This window comes from Condylura cristata, unplaced genomic scaffold (genome assembly GCF_000260355.1).
Source record: "Condylura cristata isolate star-nosed mole 26May11 unplaced genomic scaffold, ConCri1.0 scaffold00006, whole genome shotgun sequence".
Classification (NCBI taxonomy): Eukaryota; Metazoa; Chordata; class Mammalia; order Eulipotyphla; family Talpidae; genus Condylura; species Condylura cristata.
The window spans coordinates 7,637,508-7,658,095 of record NW_004567107.1 but is presented as its reverse complement, the minus strand read 5'-3'; the positions used below and the strand labels follow the sequence as shown (position 1 = coordinate 7,658,095).

At 46.9% G+C, this 20,588-nt stretch overlaps 1 protein-coding gene across 1 annotated transcript in view; it reads right to left on the bottom strand.

Annotated features, from left to right (window-relative positions):
• DENND1A (DENN/MADD domain containing 1A) overlaps positions 1 to 20,588 on the bottom strand; it is a 414,277-nt gene that overhangs the window by 128,550 nt on the left and 265,139 nt on the right. The window contains exon 13 of the mRNA XM_012721213.1: positions 5,100 to 5,225. Within this exon, the coding sequence (XP_012576667.1) occupies positions 5,100 to 5,225 (126 nt within the window). The remainder of the gene's footprint in view (positions 1 to 5,099; positions 5,226 to 20,588) is intronic.

Genomic DNA, 20,588 nt, shown 5'->3' with positions numbered 1-20,588 from the left:
AAAAGGACCCCAGCCCTAACTAGTTAATCCCTAACACTCACTGCTACTCCCAGAGTTGCCTGGCAACTGCTAGGAGGCGTGTGAGAGAGCAAGAAAGGCCTAAATAAATGAGCTGGAGCCCGAGCTGCTGCTTGACATGGATAAAGGGGGTTTTTCCAAGTGAGGCTGCCCGGCTGCTTGGGGTTCTGTCATTTAAGTGGAGAAGAACAAGTTGGCTTGGCTCACATTGTTAAATATCTTGGGCTTTGCACCTGATCTTCTCTGGGTGACTGAAAAGTGGGTCACATGCCCTTGTGGCTTGCAGACATGCTCCCCTCCACCAGGCAGCCTAGAGGCAGGGCAGGAGGTGGTGAATGCGCACCGAACAGAGGTCGAGGGCCAGCCCAGCCCCCACACGCCCCTGGTCCCTTGTTTCTTCATCTATCTTTCCAGCCACCATTCTAAAATATCCTGATAGCCACCTACACGTCGCCACCAGCACTGCCCAGAGCTGGCAAAGCAGAGTTGTGAATGTGGGGCATGTGGGGTCCAGAACAAAGGCAGCTGAGAGGGTGTGGCACAAGCAGTCTGGGATGGGCATGAGGCTGGGCCCTGTCAGCTCCAGGCTCTACTACTTCCTGGGAAGTGACTGGGCCTCCATGCCCACTCTGTGGAAGGGACAGTCACAGACGAGAAGCCACTGGGGACAAACCCAGCTCTGGCCTGGGAGATGTGGCTGTAGCTGGACACCACCGCCCTATGTCAGCTCATGTCCTGGCTTCTGGGAGGGCACTCACTGGGCCCTGAGGAGGAACACCCCTGGGACGTCATCTCAGGCCCTCCCTATTCTGGACCTGGCCAGAAGAAGGCAAGGATGGGAGGAGCAGCCCTGATCCTGGCCCATGGCCAGAGCAAGGGGGCCACCTTCCTTTTTCCTTCCAGGCCAGGGAAAGGCTCCTTAGTCAGCAGCATTTTGAGTTTTCTTTTTTCCAGCAGCAAAGAAAATAAAGGCCAAGGAATTCAAATTCTCCAGTGAGCCCTGGGCTGGGGAGCAGTCCTTAGGCCCTGCTGTGAGGAGGAGTGGCCCATCTCTGCCTCTCAGGCTGGAGCTTGCCCCTCTTCACAGAGCCAGGTGGGGCACCCAGGGGCTTAGCAGGAACCATTCCCCACAGCTCCCCCAAACCCCCCTCAGCTTCCCCAGAGGAGAAAGGAGCACAAAACTGTCAACTATGTCATGCTGTGTTTAACAAAAAACAACATTGACTTTTCAGGGACCTGGGTCCCTTGATGCTGGGGTGCCTTCAGCACCCACACAATGCTTGAGCCCTGGCTCTGAAGTTCTCTTCGCCCTCCATCTGGACAGTTCCGTCCTCTGAGCTTCCACCTATTTCTGGCCAGCAGCTTGCTCCCTCACCTTGTGGATCAAGGCCCTTAAATCTCATCAGAGCTGCTGGCTCAGCAGCTCCACATCAGGGAATCAGCCGAAAGAGCTAATTCAGATGACCCATGAGGAGTTACATGAAGAAACAAGGACCCAGGTAGGCCCATGAGGTGGGGCCGGCCCTGGCTGCAGGTTGCAGGAGCTGAGAGAAATCTCTGCAAGTGGGTCCAGACATTTGCCTTTTTAAAAGCCCCAATGGTGGTTTGACACCCCTGCTGGAGCTGAGAGCCACTGGGGTCACCTGGTGAGATATAGGTAGTCCTTAAAAATGACCTTTCGGGCCTCCCCTGGTGGTGCAGAGGATTAAAGCACAGCACTAAGAAGCTAAAACCACTTCCGCATGAGTTCAATCCCCGCCCGCCCCAGAGCTGACCCACATGGCGTGGCAGACCTCTCCTGACCCGCCCGCTGCTCCCCTCAGCAGTGTGCTTCATCAGTCGGCCTGTCTGCTCCCCACTCTGTCTCTGGTGAATCCTCTCACTGCCCCTGCACCTCTGGCCTGTACCCTAGTTCTGTAAGTACAAATAAATAAATCTTTTTTTTTTTTTAAATAACCTTTAAGGAGAGTTTTCCTATGATGAGAAAACATGGTTACAGAACACTAAAACGCAAAAACAAATAACTCGATTACATTGCAGGGATACTGCAAATGTCTGAGAGGAGAAAAGCAAAAACAAAAGTAGATGAACAAGAACCAACCCAAAACATAGAACCTGACTGGATGGCCACTATCATACTACAAGCATTCCAGATGCCAGGCTTAGGATGCTTTCTCATTTCTAGTGCTGTCACTTTAAACATTTTTACAAAACCCAGACAGGTGTTATTTTTACAACCAGACTGATAACTGGAGGGCGAGTGGCCAGGAATGCCACCTGGTCCCCTTACCCCTGTCCTGCACACCACCACATGGGCTTCCTTTGCTGCCGCTGCCCAGGCACACGACACCTGGCCTACACCCTTCACACTGTCTCGGGCTCGCATGTGCTTTGCAGTCATTGTTTCACCCCAAAACAACCCTGTGAAGGAGGCGATATCCCACTGAGGCAGATGAGAATTAGCTAGAAATAAATCTATGGTGTAAAACCCATCCAGGGAACATACTGATGACGGTGCTGGAGAGTTCAGGTCCTCTGGCTTCTCCTAAGACCTGACAGAAGTCACCGGGCAGATGAACAGGGCTGAAAGTGCCACATATCTGGCCCATCCTTCTAGACACAGGCTCCTCCACGCCGTAACGCCTCTGCAGCCTGGGTGGGCTGGTGGCTGATGGCACATTGGGACCATGGTGGCACGACGCTCTGCTACTGCATGGAACATGGCGGCACGTCTTGCCCCTGAGTGCAGCTTAGAGTCAGTGAAATGTACCGTGTTTACAATCAAACCTGTCATTCTACGCTCAGAAAGCTGCTCTTAGCCACCGTATAATATCCTATGATATGGATGTACTTTAGCTTATTTCACCCGATGTCGGTTATGGACACTTTGGTCTTTTCCAATTTCTTTCCCTGATAACCACAGCCACTGTCTCTGTTATGGCATCACCGTCTCCCAGGGCCAAACCATGGAGGTGTTTTGACTTTGTCCCTCATCTTCTGTATTTTAGCTGTTACCCAGCCCTGTCATTTCTTCCTCATGGCAGCTTTTCTGGGTGTACCCAGTGGAGGGCTCTCTTCTGAGTCCCTCTAAAGGTCCCTGGCCTTCCAGCTTTCCTGAATTCATGGCTGGATTACTGCTTGAACATGTGAGTCACCTCACAGCTCTGCATCACACTCCCAGCATCCATTGCTCTGTCCAAGTTGGTTCCGACCTCCCCGACACACCTCCCTACTGAACCCACTACTCCAGCCAAAGTGGCCGTGAGGGGTCCTGCCTCGAAGCCTTGGCTCACTCAGTTAAGCCCACACTCACTACGGGAAGGGATGCTTCTGTCTTTTCCCACTCACCAAACCCAGGTCAGGTTTCACCTTTCCCAATGGAATGATTTAAGGCTCATTTGGTTCTTACAACCACCTGGAGAAGTAGGATAATAGCTATTCTTATCCTAATTCTACAGGTGAAGAGACAGAGGTTTAAAAAGCTTACATGGCATGTTCAAGGTCATACAGTATAGTAGACATAAAGAAAGAGGATTTAAATTCTGGGGCTTCCATGCTTAAACCCAGCGCCTTGCAGAGCCAAGTGCAAGTAGAGCCAACAAATCCTCTGGGCAGGAACCCAGATTACATAGCCAGCAAGATCACATACCCACATCACATATCCACGATTCAACAGCTCTAGACTCTAGACAAGTTGAGATCACGGTAAGGTGACATCTTCCAGTCTGTCAGTTCCCAGAAACCCAAGGAAAGGACACAGCCAGTCGGCCCAGTCCCATTGTAGAGATGGGAAGACCACAGAATTTTTCTTGAATTTTGCCAACTCTTGAAGAGCATTGGACCAAGTTGGGCTTGGTTCAAGGTCATGGCAAAGAATCAGTGCTGCCTCCGTTGGAGGCAGGATATGGGATCTTGTTTTAGGCAAAGTGCTTTAGAGGACGTCATGAAGTATTTCTTAGGAAGCCAAAGAACACAAACCTCTTCTGTGAGGTGACCATGACATTTCCTGAGTAGAGGCAGGAAGGGCAAAGTGCTGGATGGCAGGCTAGGAACAAGGAGGAGGCTGGCATAAGTGCTGCCCCAACCCCCATTTCTCCAGGTTTGCTTAACTCTGTGTTTCACTCAGACACATGGAGAAGCCATTGCAGTAAAAACCACACCGATGTCTAACTGTGGTTCTGAGGAAGCGTGACCAAGACCCACCATCAGAGTTTGCACATGGAGTACATTGGCTGACATCATTGCATCTTTGTCATGAGATCTAATAAAGCTCTATGGGCCAAAACGAAAGCCAAAGCGAGTCCTGTACTCTGACTGGGCTGCTCTCACCACCTGCTCAGGATGAAGGGTTCCTGCCAACCTTCTCCTAAGCAGAAGCAGGTTCTTGTTCAAACCCTTTGTTGTACTTGGTCAAGGCAGGCTGAGTACCAGAGGGCAGTTTTTCAAGGAAGTAGGGAAAGTTGGTATTTTCTTCGTTTGGGGGAAGGCCTCATGTCTTCATATTCTCATAATAATTAATCACCTCGTAGGTGCAGATGGGGGGCAGCAGCAAAGGAGGTTCAGGAGGGCTGGAGGGCCACAGAGGCGAGAACATTACTTCCCAGGCCTCAGTGTACTTTGCAATCATTTACACCAAGACCATGTTGACGCCTCTGAGGAGCGAATTCCAGGGCGTTTTACCTTCTCAAGCTAGGGTGGGGAAGAGCTCCCTTTACAGGAAGAGGGCAAAGAGGCAGAGCAGGTGAGCGTGGCTTGGATGCCCTGGCTTCTCACTGAGAGCCAGTCACATCTCTTCTCTGAGCCTGTGGAGATGCCCATCACGCTCATTGCTGCCTCACAGGTGTGGGGAAGGGCAGGTGCTACCCTGACACCCGGTTGCTGTGGGTGCTGCTGTCTGGGGAGGAGAAGGGCCTGAAGGCTCCCCAAAGCACCTCACCCAGGACAGCCCCAGCTCACAGACGCACACCCTCCTCAGGTGACTGCCACGCCCTGGTGAGTCATGGGAGATGTCTCCCGTGACCTGTGATTTACTTTTTGGGCCTGGAACCAGCAAAGTGCTGCCAGGCCAGGAGGTGACTCACCGGCTCAATCTTCAGAGCATTTCGGTAGCTGCCGAAGAAAGCTGCCTGGGCCTTGAGGAACGCTCGGGCCACCCCATCTCCGGTCGTGGTGGAGACCTTCTTCAGCCGGTTCTTCAGGGATGAGATCTGGGGACAGAGAGGAGACACTGGCTGAGGCAGGGCGGAGGAGGCTGGCTGGCTAAGACCAGGGCACACGCAGCGGCAGAGCACCCCTGGAGGGGCGTCAATTTGGCACCTCAGCTGCTGGGAGGATGAAGTTCATTCACATTAGCGCAGGTTTCTGAAGTTTTGGCGAATATTGCTCTTATCAGGGCAGACTCAGTAAAACAGAAATGAACTATTTTCTAAGCTATTTCAAGTGCCAGGTAACTGCTTTCTCACACACACACACACACACACACACACAAATAATAATAATAATAATCTAATTTAATTATTTAAATGATCCAGCAAGGAAGGAACTAGCGTGCCCACTTTACACAGGTGACCAGTCTCAGAGAGGTCTGCTTACATGCCTCAGGACAGAGGTGAAAAGTGGCCAGTCTAGAATATGAGGTTTTGCAGTTTAAACCCAAACTGCACAAAGATGTTGAAGTCCCATTTTATTCCCTCTTCAAATTTCTTACAAATTTTAGAAATGGCTTATTTGACAATAGATTATGTTGATAAATAGAATTATGTCAAGTATAAATACATTGTATAAGCATTATTCAGAACTCCTCACTCAAATTTCTAAGGAATAGTAGCAGCTTACAGACACATATTCATAGGGTCAAACAAAACAGACAACCATGGCAATGGGAAAAGGATAGGAATAAGTAAGTCTTAAAGTCTCAGAGTAGCTAAAAACGAAATGCAAGTTTGGCTTAAGAGTCTCTGAATGATCAAAGCAAAACAGGAAACACGAGAGTTGCAAGATTCTTGTGTTTATGTGTAACAAAAAAAGTTGCACAAATGGAAAGATATTCCCGAAAGCCACATAGGAAAAGTCTAAAATTTTCTCATGAGTCTTCAACTGACACCAGGGCCGCTGCTGCAGCAGTACGCTGCCTGGCCTATTTCTAATAGGGCACCCTTCGTCTCAGGGGGCTGCGTTCCATGACCTCTGGGCACATACACTGTATCCCCCGAGAAAGGTGCCCCTGGAAAGGGGCAATGCATGCTCCTGAGTCACTCACTCGCTCCTTACTTACTCACTTACTCTTTACTCACTCCTGTGTGTCTGGGATGGTGGTAGATGTTGAGGGTACTGTGCTGAACAAAATCAAACTAAGTCCTGCCTTCATTAAGCTTACATTCTATTAAGGAAAATACCAATTCACATACCAATTCACTACTTCAGTGAAATAGCCTAAAACAAGAGTTCACCAACGAGGTCAAGGAAGGCTTCCTGGAGAGGAACAGATGCAGACTGAACTCTGAAGGATGAACTCAAGTAGTTAACTTGGCAATGCAGGGAAGGGCTTGTGTACCATGGGGAACAGCCTTTGCAAAGACCCAGTGGTGAGGTGGTGTTTAGAGAATAGAAGAAAGAACTGCAACTTCTGTGGGAAGAAGGTGAAAATGGGCTTCAAAAGAGGCTAGAGAGAGGGGCAGGGGTAGGAACAACTATGTGTTCATCTTGAGACACGCAAAAGGTTAATGGCTATTTTTAAACATGCAGGTGACATAACACTTTACAGGAAGGGACTGGATATAGGACTGTCTAATTGGCCCGAAATTATTTAAGGATAAAATTTAAGGATAAGATAGAAAATTTGATTCAGATGGTCCATGAGTCATCTATAAATTTTTTATTTGAGTGATGATCATTTTTCTGGGCAAAGGCTTCAGAGTTTCCCTCAGATTACTAAAAGTGCCTACGAACTCAAAAAATAGTAATCATTGCTCTGGAACAGCCTACATTTTAGAAATGCCCCTGGATATTATCTCTTATACAAGTTTTTGATAAGGCATTTTTTTTTAAAGCCCTAAGACATATTTTAAATATCAGAACATTCATTTCAAATGTACACAGTTCAGGGGATTTTGATATAGTGACAGGGTTGTACAACTATCACTATTGTCTAATTCTAGAACATTTCGTAACCTCACTTTCCAAAACTCGATCTTACTGGCAGTCACTTGTCATCTCCCTCTAATAATCCTCCCTTCCTACCTTACCCCAGGAAACCATTCGTCTACTTTCCCCCTCAGATTCTGCTTATTTTGGACCTACAAATGGAACCATGCAATGTGTGGTCTTTTGTGAATGACTTCTTCTACTTAGCAGTGTTGATTATGAGCATGGCTCATCCATGCCTTAATACTGATCAAAACCTTGTTTCTTTCCACGACTAAATAATATTCCACCACGGATACACTCCTTTTTATTTAACTATTCACCAGTTGATGGACATCTGGTTTGTTATTACCATTTGGCTATCATGAAGATGCCACCATGAATGTTTATGTACAAGCTTACATGGAGAGAGCAGAGATTCTGGGTAACAGACTATATGACTGAAGTCCTTTGCTGACAGATCCTATACAACAAAGATAAGTGAATGGACACAAAAATTCACAGAGTACAGTGCTTGGCACAAAAGGAAGTCATCAGTAAGCATTTACAAGTAAAGTTGTGTGCTAAATAATAAAATCCAATGATGGACCACCTGTATAATCTGGTACCCACATTTCTACAGCATAGTGACGTAGCACACACTGCTTGTTACCAAAGACACAGTAAGAAGTGACAGATGATGCAGCATCTCTTCTAGGATGTTCCCTTGGATTTCAGGTTGGTGAAATGGAGAAATGCTGCTGGAACATACATTCTATGATGTTCACACAACTAAGAAATCCTTTAAGGTCGCAGTTTCCTGAGTGAACCTCTGTAGTTAAGCTATGCACTATTGTATAGGGAGAAAAGTTCTGTGGTGCTGCTAAAGCAGTAGGCTGCATGCTCAGCTAACAGAATGAAGGCCACATCCTCCTCTGAGAAGTCAGACATGAGAACTGGCAGCTAGGGGGTGGCTGTTCCAGCCCTGTGGAAGGTGGATCAAGAAAGACAATTTTCCTTGTGCAGCAGTTTGAAGTCCATCTCACCCCCGGGTGTAAGTGACCAGCTTAGGTCAACTCCCCTATCCTGGGCACATGAGCCCCAGTGCTACCATGGGAAGAGCCTGGGACAGGCAATGAAGGCCGCTCAGCACCTGGCAGGCTTTGCCAGGGACTCCCAACTTGAAAGAGCAAGCTGAGAAAGAAACATGTGTCACTAAGATTTTAGAAATATTGCCCACGGGGCCTCCCTGGTGGCGCAGCGGGCTAAAGCTCCACACTGCAAGCAAGCTGCAGTCGCTTCAGTGTGAGTTCAATCCCCGGCCCTGGAGGTGACCCACATGGTGCTGCAGACCTCTCCTGGCCCGCCCGCTGCTCCCTTCTGCAGCGTACTATTGACCTGCTGTTCTGCTTCCCACTCTGTCGTGAATCTTCTCATCACCCCTGCACCTCTGGCCTGTACCCCAGTTCTGTATGCATAAATAATCTAAAAAAAAAAAATTGCCCCTTCCCTCTCCCCAGCCACTACATGATAAAGCTCCTGCCTCTCCCAAGGCCAGAGGCATTGCCAGCCTTTGAAAGGGTGTTGCTTCTTCTGCTTCCTCAAAGGCCTTGGGCCACCTGTACAGAAGATTATTCCTCACTTAACCTTCCCTGGCCTTTCCCTTTCATTCCAGAGGTGTTTAATTACCTTGGATTCACAAGCTGCACTTCAGGTGAGCCTCTCCTAATGGCCTCATTACCATTTTACACAAAGAAGTAGTTGCTGATTGTAACTGAGCAAATACAAGTGAGTGTGAGCCTGCCCGCCCCAGCTGGTCTGACATCAGCCAAGCGGTCCTGGGCTCTTGGTGCCCCTGTGCCCACTTAGGCCCAGGCTTCTGAAGCCCTCTCCTTGCCCTGTAACAGGAGAAGCTTTCATCAGCACTTCAAACTTTGAAACTTCAAGTATAAGCGCAACTGATAACCAGTGGTAGCATTTTGTCTTTTAAATAAAGGTGAGGGGAGAAAATCTAAAGTCTCAATAGCCCACAGTCACACATCTGAAGATGAACTTGCCCTGCGTGCTCCTGGGGGTCCTGTCAGGTCATCAACACAGAGGATCATCAGGCATAATGGCGGGGGTGGGGGGGAGTGGGGGGGTAAGAAATGCCGATGATGAGGCTTCCTCAAATCAGGCATCACGGGGGAGGATTGAGACCGGGAGCGGGAGGACAGGAGTGAATCCATCAGCTTCTCCCTAAAGTCCCCTCCTCCCCACTACCTCCTCCCTGTATCTTGTTCTGACAGCATCATCCCACCAGTCTCCCTGGACGCTAGATTCTGCATGGTTCAGCTCTGCTCACCCTCGCTGGTCCAAGTCGGGGGAATGGTCTCCCACGCTGGCTGTCTTTGCGCTCCCCTCAATGCTGTCCCCCAGAGCTGTCCCCGTGGTCCCGGAAAGGACACCTCTCATCACTTGGCTCCCTCCATCCAAGTCCTCCCTGCCCCACCCTGGCCATCAGCACCTTCAGAGAAACATCCCCACCCCTCAGGGGGCGGTGAGGCTTCCTTGGCCCAAGTAGCTGCTCGAGTGGCTGTGCTCATGCACCCCGTCCCGGTCCACACTCGTGCAGACAGAACTGTCCCGCCCCCTTACCCCTCTTGTTTGCAAAACTCTACCCACCTTTTGAAAGGTCATCCCCATGTCTGCCAGCGGGCTACTGAGTAAGTCATCCTCACAATGCAATTCTGTACAGACGCTAAAGAGAACGTGGCAGTACCTTGTGAACTGACATGAAAAGATGCCCACAAAATACTCTGAATAGGAGGAAAATGAAGCTGCAGAGCAAGAGTGGGGCATGAGTCATTTGACAATTCTCTAGATAGAGGGACACATGGGAATTTGATATATAATCTAACATCCATTCACACAGGGTGCTTTCACTTCCTATCTCATACACTTCTGACTGTTCTGATGTACCTTTATGAAAAAGTATATGTCATTTCTATAATAAAAATGTATTTATATAGTTTACTTAAAAATATTATTTATTTATTTATGCATATGAGCACTGGGGTACAGGCCAGAGATGGGGGGGGGGTGTGAGAGGATTCCTCAGAGACAGAGGGGGGAGCAGAACAGGAAGATCCACTGAAACACACTTCTGAGGGGAGCAGTTGGCAGGTCAGGAGAGGTCTGCTGCACCCTGTGACTAGAGATTGAACTTGTGCTGCAGTGGCTGTAGCCAGCTTCACAGTACTGTGCTTTAACCCCTTGCACCACCAGGGAGGCCCCAAATAATGAATTTAAATGAAGCTAATCATGGCCTTGGGTTAAGGGGAGAGGGAACCCCTCAGCTGCGAAGCTTTTCCTGACTGGTGAGATGAGTTAATGGTGCCCTGGCTGGGCTCCTGGACCGTGTGGGTGATTCCTCAGTGAGCTTAGTGCCCATCACCCTTGCCGCTGGACTATGAGTTCCAAGAAGGCCCAGCAGCCAGCACTGGGCGTGGTCCAGCATCATCATGCAGAAAATACTGACCATCGAGCAGGTATCTGCACACCATGGGAGAACCCAGGAGCAGGTATTTTCCTGTCAGGAACAGCATTTCCAGCGGCTGAGTCTCTCTGCCTGGGGAAAGTCTAGGACCACATCCTTCTGAGATGTCGGAAAGAAGTGGTTTTGGTTGGGAAGGACTGGGAGGGAGAGAAGATTCTACTCTTTTGTTCCCCTTCTGCAGAAGTTGACCACCCAGATGCAGACGCAACCAGAACTGCAAGGAAAACAAGCTTCCAGACGGCGAGTGAATTCAGCGCGCAGACAGTCCTGGAGCACCCCGCAAAGCCAACACGTCCGACAGCAAACGCGGCACCCCATGCGCTATCCCCCCACTGCGGGTTCTGGCTTCACCTGCTCGTGGGCAATGGGGGTGGAGCCAGTCTCCTGAAGTCCAAGCTGACGCCTGGAAACCCGTCCCTGCTTTCCAAGCCATTCTGCGTTTCAGTCCCTGTGCTGTGAGTGGACAATGGATGTTGTGCACTACCTCATCACATCATCAGTTCACATTTCATTTTTTCCCTGAGTGACTCTAACAGTCTTTCAGCTGGTGGCCCTTCTACTGTCTTCTTCCAGGTCAGATTCATCCTTTGCACTGAATATTCTTTCTGAAACAAGAGGTAGAATCACTCAAGTCTGATTTTTCAATGGCTCGGCACTGTTTAGAGTTGAAATCCCTTAGCACGGTGTTCATCGTCTGTGATAGGGTTGACCAAGTTCCTTTTCCAATATTTTCTTCTCAGTTTCTGAAGCTGCAAACCTATCCCTGAGGCTGGGGTACACCTTATCCCCTTCTCCAACAAAACCTATTTAAAAAATAAGCAAATAAAGACTTTTCTGGCTTGTTGTACCATCCTCTGTCAGACGCCTCTTTCTCAGGGCACGTGAGATTGTCCTTTAGTTGATGCCTGATCTTTGCAGGCTTGTCCTGGGGACAGAGCTGCAAGACGAACCACAGGAGGGCTTAGGGCTATTTCAAAAGGGGCTCTCTACACCATCGCCCTGCAGTTCAGCCTCACACAAAATCAGCAGATCACACAACTTCCCCCCATTCCAACTCATGTCGGCATCCACAAGAACAGGTTTATTTCTTCAGCCCTTGGGAGCATCTTCCAGGTGGAGAAGGGTAGCGAGTATTCACCTGTCCGCCTACATGATACTCCTATCCCACCTCATTCCATCAGTGCTAGCACTTACATCTTTCAACCCACTCCTCTGAGGAGAAGACTGAGGTCCATGACTGGCCTGTAAGTTCCTGAGAGATTTGGCTCTAGCTCTTTCCGGTGCCAGCTCCTGCTTCCTCTCCAGCCAAATCCTCCTAGCTCTCATCACACTGGCCTCCCTTACAACCCAAGGAGGAGGCCAACCCTTTGTTTGGGGTGTGCTTGCCCACTATCCTCCCCTTGCCATACCTAAGCAGTCTTGGCTTGAATTATTACATATCCTCTCCAATGTGGTAGTGGCCATGGAGAGCTTAAAACGTGGCTAATCTGATTGAGGAACTGTATGAAAATGTTACTTAGTTTAAGATTAACAGTCCTGTTTGGGCAGTGACTAATGCGCTGGACAACCTGGGGCCCCATCCTTCAGATGTCCAGTTCTTAGTCCAACTCATCCAGGGCCCGGCCAAGGTGTCCCCATTTCACACTCAGACTGGCCTTTTCCTCTAGGGACACACAGAGATGTGTAATTGGCACCCTCTGCAAGAATCCAAGAAATGCTCCTCTTTGAGAGTGAATGTCAGGTTCCAAGCCACCCCTAGAATGGGCACATCACTTTCAGTGGGTATACAGTTCTTCCTCAGGTCTGACTCACATTGGCCTGTGCAGGGAGCCCCATTGCTCATCCCATGCCCACATGCAATCACTGCTCAGCAGCAGGGATGGAATTAGAAGATTATTTGTGAATTTATTTGGACAAGACAGATGCCCAGCAGCAGCTGAAAGGGGGCAACAGGATTACACACCTTAAAAAATGGTCTTTGAGGACTAGGGCATACTGATTGTTCCTTTCCTTAATAAGCTAGCATGAGGCTTAGTTGTCAGCTCTTCTGGGGAATGCATGGGCCTGGAGAGGGCCACAAAGACACTGGCTATCTCTGTTACCTTCACACTGGCAATGAAAATATGATGACATGTTTTCCCATGGCTCAGTCAATGCTGGCTCCAACTTAGAGCAAAAAGTCTTCGTATATAAAGGCAATTCCAGCCCATTCTCTTTTCCAGTAACAACTTCTGGGAAAACAGGACTAGTATCTGCTAAGCACCCTACTAGGTCCCAAATGCCAGGGACAGGTGCTTATTTACCCAGGGTGTTAAATTTCAGAACTGGGCTAACAGTCTCATATGATCACCCCCATTCTACAGATGAGGAAGGCGACACAGCCCCCAGCAAATATAACATGAGGGACAAAGGTCAAAATCAAACCCAAGTCTGGCTTACAACAAAGCCTGTGCTATTTTTTGATAGTGCTCACCACTGCCAGGGTTTCTGAGACCAGCAGATTAGATCTGTCCATACTGGTTTATTTCTACCCGCTTAATCTATCTCTATTACTGCTTCCTCCCATTCCCTGCTTTTCTGTTTCTTTCTTGAGAACATGGTTGTACCTTGACCTCAGTTGGCTTTAATTGCTTCTTCTGCATCGCATTTTCCCCTCAAAGATCCTGGTTCTCCATGGGGGAGTGGGGGCTTGTTAGTTACTTGGAGCTTTAAGCTGGAGCCAGTTCTGACCCTAGGGGCCCAGGTCTCTGCTACCCCCCATCTCTTCTGACATCTCACGGTCTGAATATAAGCCAGAAAGTTAGAAGAAAGCATTGCAATTCTAAGCAGCAGCTTTTGTTAGACAAAAGGATCAATTTTCATTATGTGAACAACTATTTCACTATCTGCTATAATGGCTTTGTTGAACATCCCAAGAACTATCAAGTGCTAAGGATGAAATTTTTGGAGGAAAAAAAGAACAATTTTAGATTAAAAAAACAAAACAAAACAAAAAAACAAACACCCTGTTCCACTAACTGCCAGATAAAGCTCAGGAGGAATCTCAAACACATCAGCCCCCCAACCTCTCCCCAGATGCTTAATCCCAGCACCTCTGCATCTTAAACTGAAACCCACAGTGGCAAAGACTTTTGCATTTTCTATCTCCTTATAAACCTCACCTTCCTACAAACACTTTTTTTTTTACCCCCCCAGAGGAAGTGGAATTGTCTTTGTTTTCCCTATAAAACAATTTAGCTTTAACACACTACCTCCCCCATCTACACACACACACACACACACACACACACACACACACACACACACACACACACACACACACACACACACACACAATTAAGGCAGCTGAAAATCCTGCCCAAGCTAAGGGAGGCTATGCGATCTGAGCTCAAAGTAAATGTGTATTTATATTATTTGGTGGTCATTCAATAAAAAGATTATTTCTAACCAAATATGTGCATGCATGTATGCCTATATATGTATGTATCCTGGGAGTTATTTTCAAAGAAGGGTTTTCTCCCCCATACTTCTGGCAGTTTCGGTTTAAAGGTCAGATTTAAACTATCACCATGCTTCACAATGCAATCTGTGCAGTGCCGCGTAATGAAATGGTTCAGTAAAGGTGCTTGTGGAAATTCTTTTAATTAGGTCTAAGGCTTTCAGTTGTCAACATGAATAAACCAAGAACCATTCTCTTGCAAACACAACGCACAAAATAAAAATGTAAGTTACCTTTGAAAAAAACACAGGCACCAGCAAAAGGAAAGTTATACATGTTTTTACATTGTATCTTCCATCAATTGAAAAAAAAAACATATCCTTAAACAACAAAATGGGCCACAAATCAAAAATAAAGGGGTTACTCTAATTTTAATGAACCAGGATGCGAATGTCTGGTTCTAATGAAAGGCATTTGGAGGAAAAGTAAAGTTAATCATAACTAAAAATGTTTATCACTCTTGACTTTCTTCATGAGCAAAAGCAACCCCTTCCATTTAACTAGAATTAATTCTACTGATCAGCAGTATTCTAGTCAGACACATGAATGTCCCATAATGACTCTTGCAAATTGAACCTTATCTATTAAAAATGCACCAAAATGCACTTTTGACCTCAGCGTCACTATCTGAGGCCCCAAAGATGAGCCTATCTCAGCAGGAACATCATTAAGACTCCTGCATTTCAAAGCTGTGTTGACAAACTCACCAACTTAGGTTTTAGCCATCCATTCCAAGCTGAATATAGGGGTTGAAATTTGGAGAGCTTGCTTGGGGAAAATTAGATAGTACTGCTTTGAGCTCGGGTGGAAAACCAAATGAAATAATGATTCCAATTGTCACCAGGAGTTCATATTTAGATGGATACAAAAATACTCCAAAAAGTCAGCTGGCTCAGATTTGCTGTGGGATGGGTCATAAGTCAATATATTAAGCGATCAACCAACAAATGTGTCTAGCAAGCAGGCTATCTGATCTAGGTTCAGAAAAACTTGGGTGCAAATTCTGATTGAGCTACAAACTGGCATTACCTGGATGCTTTTGGGCAGTTACTTAACCTCTTCCTCTTTCTATGGAATAAGTTACATACATACACCCTTTGCAGTACTGTCATGTACATTAAATGTCAAGACTTTCAAAGCCTCTAGCACAATGCTTGGCACACACTAGGAGCCTAATAGATGCTGACTATTCTTCCACACCAGCCCAAGTCCAAAGCCAAAGTTACTCAAGCCATTGTTTTAGCATAAAAAGAATAATGGACTCACAATTACCATTTTCTAGGGCATCAATTACTGAAATGTCACTCATTATGCTAAGCCTCGTGGGTTTATTTAGTGACCCAAACTTGGTGTGTATTTGGGAGTTAATGAAGTGCTTGGTGTTTACAAAGATAAAAGCAGGATTTGTCTCAGCAGCAATCCTGGGCTGAACGGATAGAGATTTCCAGGCTTAGGGACGCCAGCCCAGACCCAGGGTGGATCCCCTGGGTACATCCACCTAGAGTGAGCTATCTATCTCCCAAGGGGATCTGGGCATCTCCACCTCCTCAGGGGAGGAAAAAAACAGGAAAGGGGGGGGGGAAGCATGTATAATAGATGTGTTTCACAGTGTCCCCGCTGTGATGAACAACTTGATCCACTTACAGTTCCAAACACATGATGCATAAAAGAGCTGACAGAAATTCAATTCTTGCAAAGAAAAGCATCTGCTCTCTAGTGGGAACGGCCAAATATTAAGCGCTTTTAAGGCAGGGCAAAGACCTGGAGGAGCACACTTCATTATCTAGATAGCCAGAGTAAAAAAATGCAGAGGATTACAAACCTAGAAAAAGTAGCCGAGATTCCAAGCATTAATTACCCGGGGTAAAATGATTCAAGTTAAATCTTTGTTACGACAAATATTAAACCCAGCTGTGTTTATGTAGCAGTTGTGAAAAAGAAGGAAAAAAGAAGCCCGAGTACCGTATCTGTGAGCTCTGCCAGTTAATTGAATTCGCTGGCAGCACTTCCTCCACCAGGAGCCAAACATCCTCAAAGATAAAATGTAGCTTTTAAACAGACCTGGGGAAAACGGAATCAAGAAATTTCAACCAATAAAACACAACTCTTTACTGGTATAAAGTCAAGTAAAATTCAGTAATGAAAGGAAGGAAGTCTCTTAAACATTTACTGCATTCCGAAGCGCGGCGCTGCGCTTTATTGCTGAGGGCTCTTCTGATGTCCTGCAGCGCTGCTGCCCCGGCATCTTTAATGAAGCCCCATAAACTCTCCTAAAATACTCGATTGTTGACAAATCATATGCACACACTCAGGCCAAGGCCCACAGGGTCACGATGCTTCTTCCCATCCTGCGTGAAACGTACAAGCCGTGGTGTGGACACTGTCGAGTGTGGCTCATCGCGGACCAGAGAAGCCCAAACAACGCCTTAAAGACACAAGGGCCGAGAGACTGGGCGCTGGCCACAGTCGATGCTGGGCGCCACACTCTTGTCCTCTGACCCCGCATCCAAAGTCAGTAGGCTTGGGACGGGAGGAAGTGCCGCCCAGGCTTCAGGGACCTGAGGGCAACAGAGGAGCCAACTTCAGCCTGAGCCTCGGGCAGCACAGATCTGTTTTGGTATCTAATAGCCCATTCGTTAGCATTACTTTGTATTGATGTAAGATTGGTTTATAAGATTATATATGGTTTAGGGGACTAGGTTCACATGTCCTCAGAAGTGTGTTTCCACGGTTCTCTGGCTTTATTATCTTGAGTGATTCGTCACTATCCAGAATATGAAGTTCAAACATGTTTATAAAACAGAAGGCCTTTCTCAAACTCTGTCTATGTCTTCAGCCTTCTCTTTTGTCCCTTCCAACTACACACTCTAGGTTCCAGCTGAGCTAACACACAGGGTTTTGTGACATCTCCAGCCTCCAGTAGCCCACGCCTGCGCCCCCATTGTGCTCGTCTCTCCTTCCCAGGAACAAAGATTGTTTCTTACATGTCTCCATGTTCCTAGGGTCCCACACCCTGAGCACATGTCCAAAAAACTGGTAGAATGACTAGTGGATGAATACTCTCTGTTCCTGAAGAGAACTTGCTGGTTCTGTTCATTAAGTTGCAGGTATGAAGTTTAAGTGGGTAAGAGACCAGCGAAGATTCAGGAGAGGTAGGCTGAGTCTGGAATGACAAAGAGCCATATTGGCATGTGGGAAAAAAAGGAGGAGCCATGAAAAGCTTTAGATCTGGGGGTGTTCATGCTCTGGAACAGGCCTTCATTTATACTTAGGGTGAGTGGGCTGGGGTTGGACACGTGGGCATAGGAAGCGGCCCACCTTCTATCAATTCTTCTACTATCAAGCCTGTGACTTCACTAGGAAAGTGCTCCTCATCTTCATCATCTCTGGACCTGCTAGTCTCACTACAAAGCCTGGTGCCAGGTAGGTGTCTAGGAAATGCCTGGTGCTTTTGTTTGTTGTCTTTTCTAGCTTTAATTGACAAATGCAATTGTATACATTTTAAGTGTAGTCAATGGGATGATTTGACATAAGCATATATTATGAAACAGTTACCACAAATCAGCTACTAATGTAGCTATCGCTCACTAGTTACCTTTGGTGACTGTGTATGAAGAACCATCAAGATGTGGTCTGCCAGCAGCTCTCAAACATGCAACACGGCACTGACCACAGCTGCCACGCGGCACATCAGAGCCTCAGCACTTAGGTTACGTCTGAAAGTTTGTGTTCTTTGGCCAACACTCTCCATAGAAACATCTACCAACATGGGCACTGATGCAGCCTACACAGAGATTCATACAGGACACCAGTTTAATCACAGTAGCCTTTTCCCTAGGCAGCATTTTAATTTCCTACTGGACTTCTAAGAACAGGCTCCTTCCGAGGCTTTTCTATCTGTTTAGACATTCCCCAGGAGGATAGATTGTGCAGGTCAGACAGCCCATGAAGTCTGCTCTGGAAGATCTTTGTTTCTGGGATCAAAGGCATGGTGGACTCACAGGTGAGACCACACAGGCGAGCCTGGGTGGCAGCATCTCTAGACTCTGAGAGTTGTGAGCCTTTGGAAAAGCATGGCATGAAACAGCACTGGCTGGTGAAGCCCTTAGCAGTGATATAGAACAGGTCATCTCTGGGCAGGCTCTTTCCAACTAGCCTACCAAGCTGAGGGTCTCCAGAGGAGAGGTAGTGACTCTGGGTTTGTTGGAATGTGGGCCTTCAATTTTGGCTTTGGACTCCCGAAGACAATCAGTTATATGGTTAAAGCCCCGTTTTGAACTAGACCTGAGGAACCTGAGTTCACCAGTGACTGTGTGATCTCCCCCTCCTCTCCAAAGTATATGAAGAAGAAAAACCACTGTCCTGAAAAATGTTCAATATCACTTCTCATCAGGGGAATACAAATCAAACCCACAGTGAGACACCACCTCACACCAGCAAGGGTAGCCCATAAAAACAACTATGAAACAAACCAACAAATCCAGAACAACAGTACTGGCAAGTGTGTGGGGAAGAAACCCTGTACATGGTTGGTGGGAATGTGGGCTACTCCAGCCCCTGTGGCACAGAGATTCCATACAGAACTCTGTAGAGGTCCCTCAAAATATTAAAAATAGATCTACTATATGACCCAGTAATTCCACTCCTAGGGATCTAACTAAAGTATACAAAAGCACTAATTTGAAGGGGTACGTACACCCCTAAGTTCACTGTGGCACTATTTACAACGGTCAGGTTATGGCTGGGTGTGCAATGACAGGAGTGGATTAAGATGAGGTATACACACATGATGGAACAGTATTCAGCTATAAAAACATTAACTCTTCCTCTTGGGACAAATGATGGAACTGGAGGGGAATATGTTAAGTGAAATTAAGTCAGAAGGAGAAAGATAAACATAAATAATGGCTTCAGTGAACATAAATAATGCGATCTGGCCAGGTGTGTTTTCCTTCTTAGAAGTGTTTGTTGGAAAATGAAAACCTTAAAAGCAGAATTACTGTGTCAAAAGGGGATACAGATTTTCATATCCTACTCAATATATCACCATATGAGAAAAGCCTGTTTTAAAATAGCACTAGTCGAGTTAGAAAAAGCACAAAATAAAGGAAAGAAAAGGCTGATAGGTGCAGACACAAAAACCTATAGAAGTCAGGCAGAGAGGGTGGCGCAGCGGGTTGGAGCACAGCACTGAGAATCTAAAGCCGCTTCCGCATGAGTTCGATTCCCACCTGCCCCGGAGGTGACCACATGGCGTGGCAGACCTCTCCTGGCCCGCCCGCTGCTCCCCTCAGCAGTGTACTTCGTCGATCTGTCTGTTCTGTTCCCCACTCTGTCTCTGGTGAAGCCTCACGCCGCTCCTGAGCCTCTGGCCTATAACCCAGTTCTGTATGCACAAATAAATAAATCTTTAAAAAAAAAAAAGTCAGGCAGAGAATATCAGAAGGGCCCAGTGGAGTCCTGGGCTAGCTCATCCCCTGGTGACAAAGTGTGGGGTGCCCACATCTCTGGGAGTTTGGAAGAGATGGGTTCTCCTTATTAAGTTTTTAAAAGTCCTACAAACTGTTCATTAGCTAAACAGTGGACACTTAAAGCTCTTGAGGGAAAAGAGGTGCTCTTCAAATTTTAGGAGGGAAACAGAAGAAAAGTGTTTGGTTAAATGGCTGCGGAGGGTGGAAAGGTGCTTCTGTTCTCCGTATCCAAGTGAGCTCGAGCTCAACATGAAGCCTGTAAACAGGCCACTGACTCAACAGAAGAGGCACTATTTTTGCCATATTCCTCCTCCAAAACCCACCACTGGGAACAAAAGGACACTGTCAGTGAAAATACATTTGCAAGTTTAATGGAGCCCTGTGAAATACAAAGACATTAACCTTGCTGAGCTCATTTTTTTAAAAGGTAGAAAAACTGAGCTAAGAGTATAAAACTTCAGACACAATTGTTGAGGTCGTAGTAGACAACTAGAGTCACCTGGCCTAAAGTTAATCTTTGACCCATGTTCAGAAATCAGGCAAAAAAATCACCTAATTAAAGTGAAAATCTAAACATGACTCAACATTAGACTTCTGAAATTAATTTCCAAGATCTTGTTTTTTTTTTAGTTATTTTTAAAGATTTATGCATACAGAACTGGGGTACAGGCCAGAGGTGCAGAGGTGGTGAGAGGATTCACCAGAGACAGCGTGGAACAGAAGAGGCAGACTGATGAAGTACACTGCTGAGGGGAGCAGCAGGTGAGACAGGAGAGGTCTGCGGTGCCATGTGGGTCACTTCTAGGGCAGGGATCGAACTCACACTAAGCAGCTATAGCCAGCTTCTCAGTGATGTGGTTTAACCAGTTGCGCCATCAGGGAGAGCACAACCTCATCTTTTTTTTTTTTTTTATTAAAAAGTTTATTTTTACATCATTTT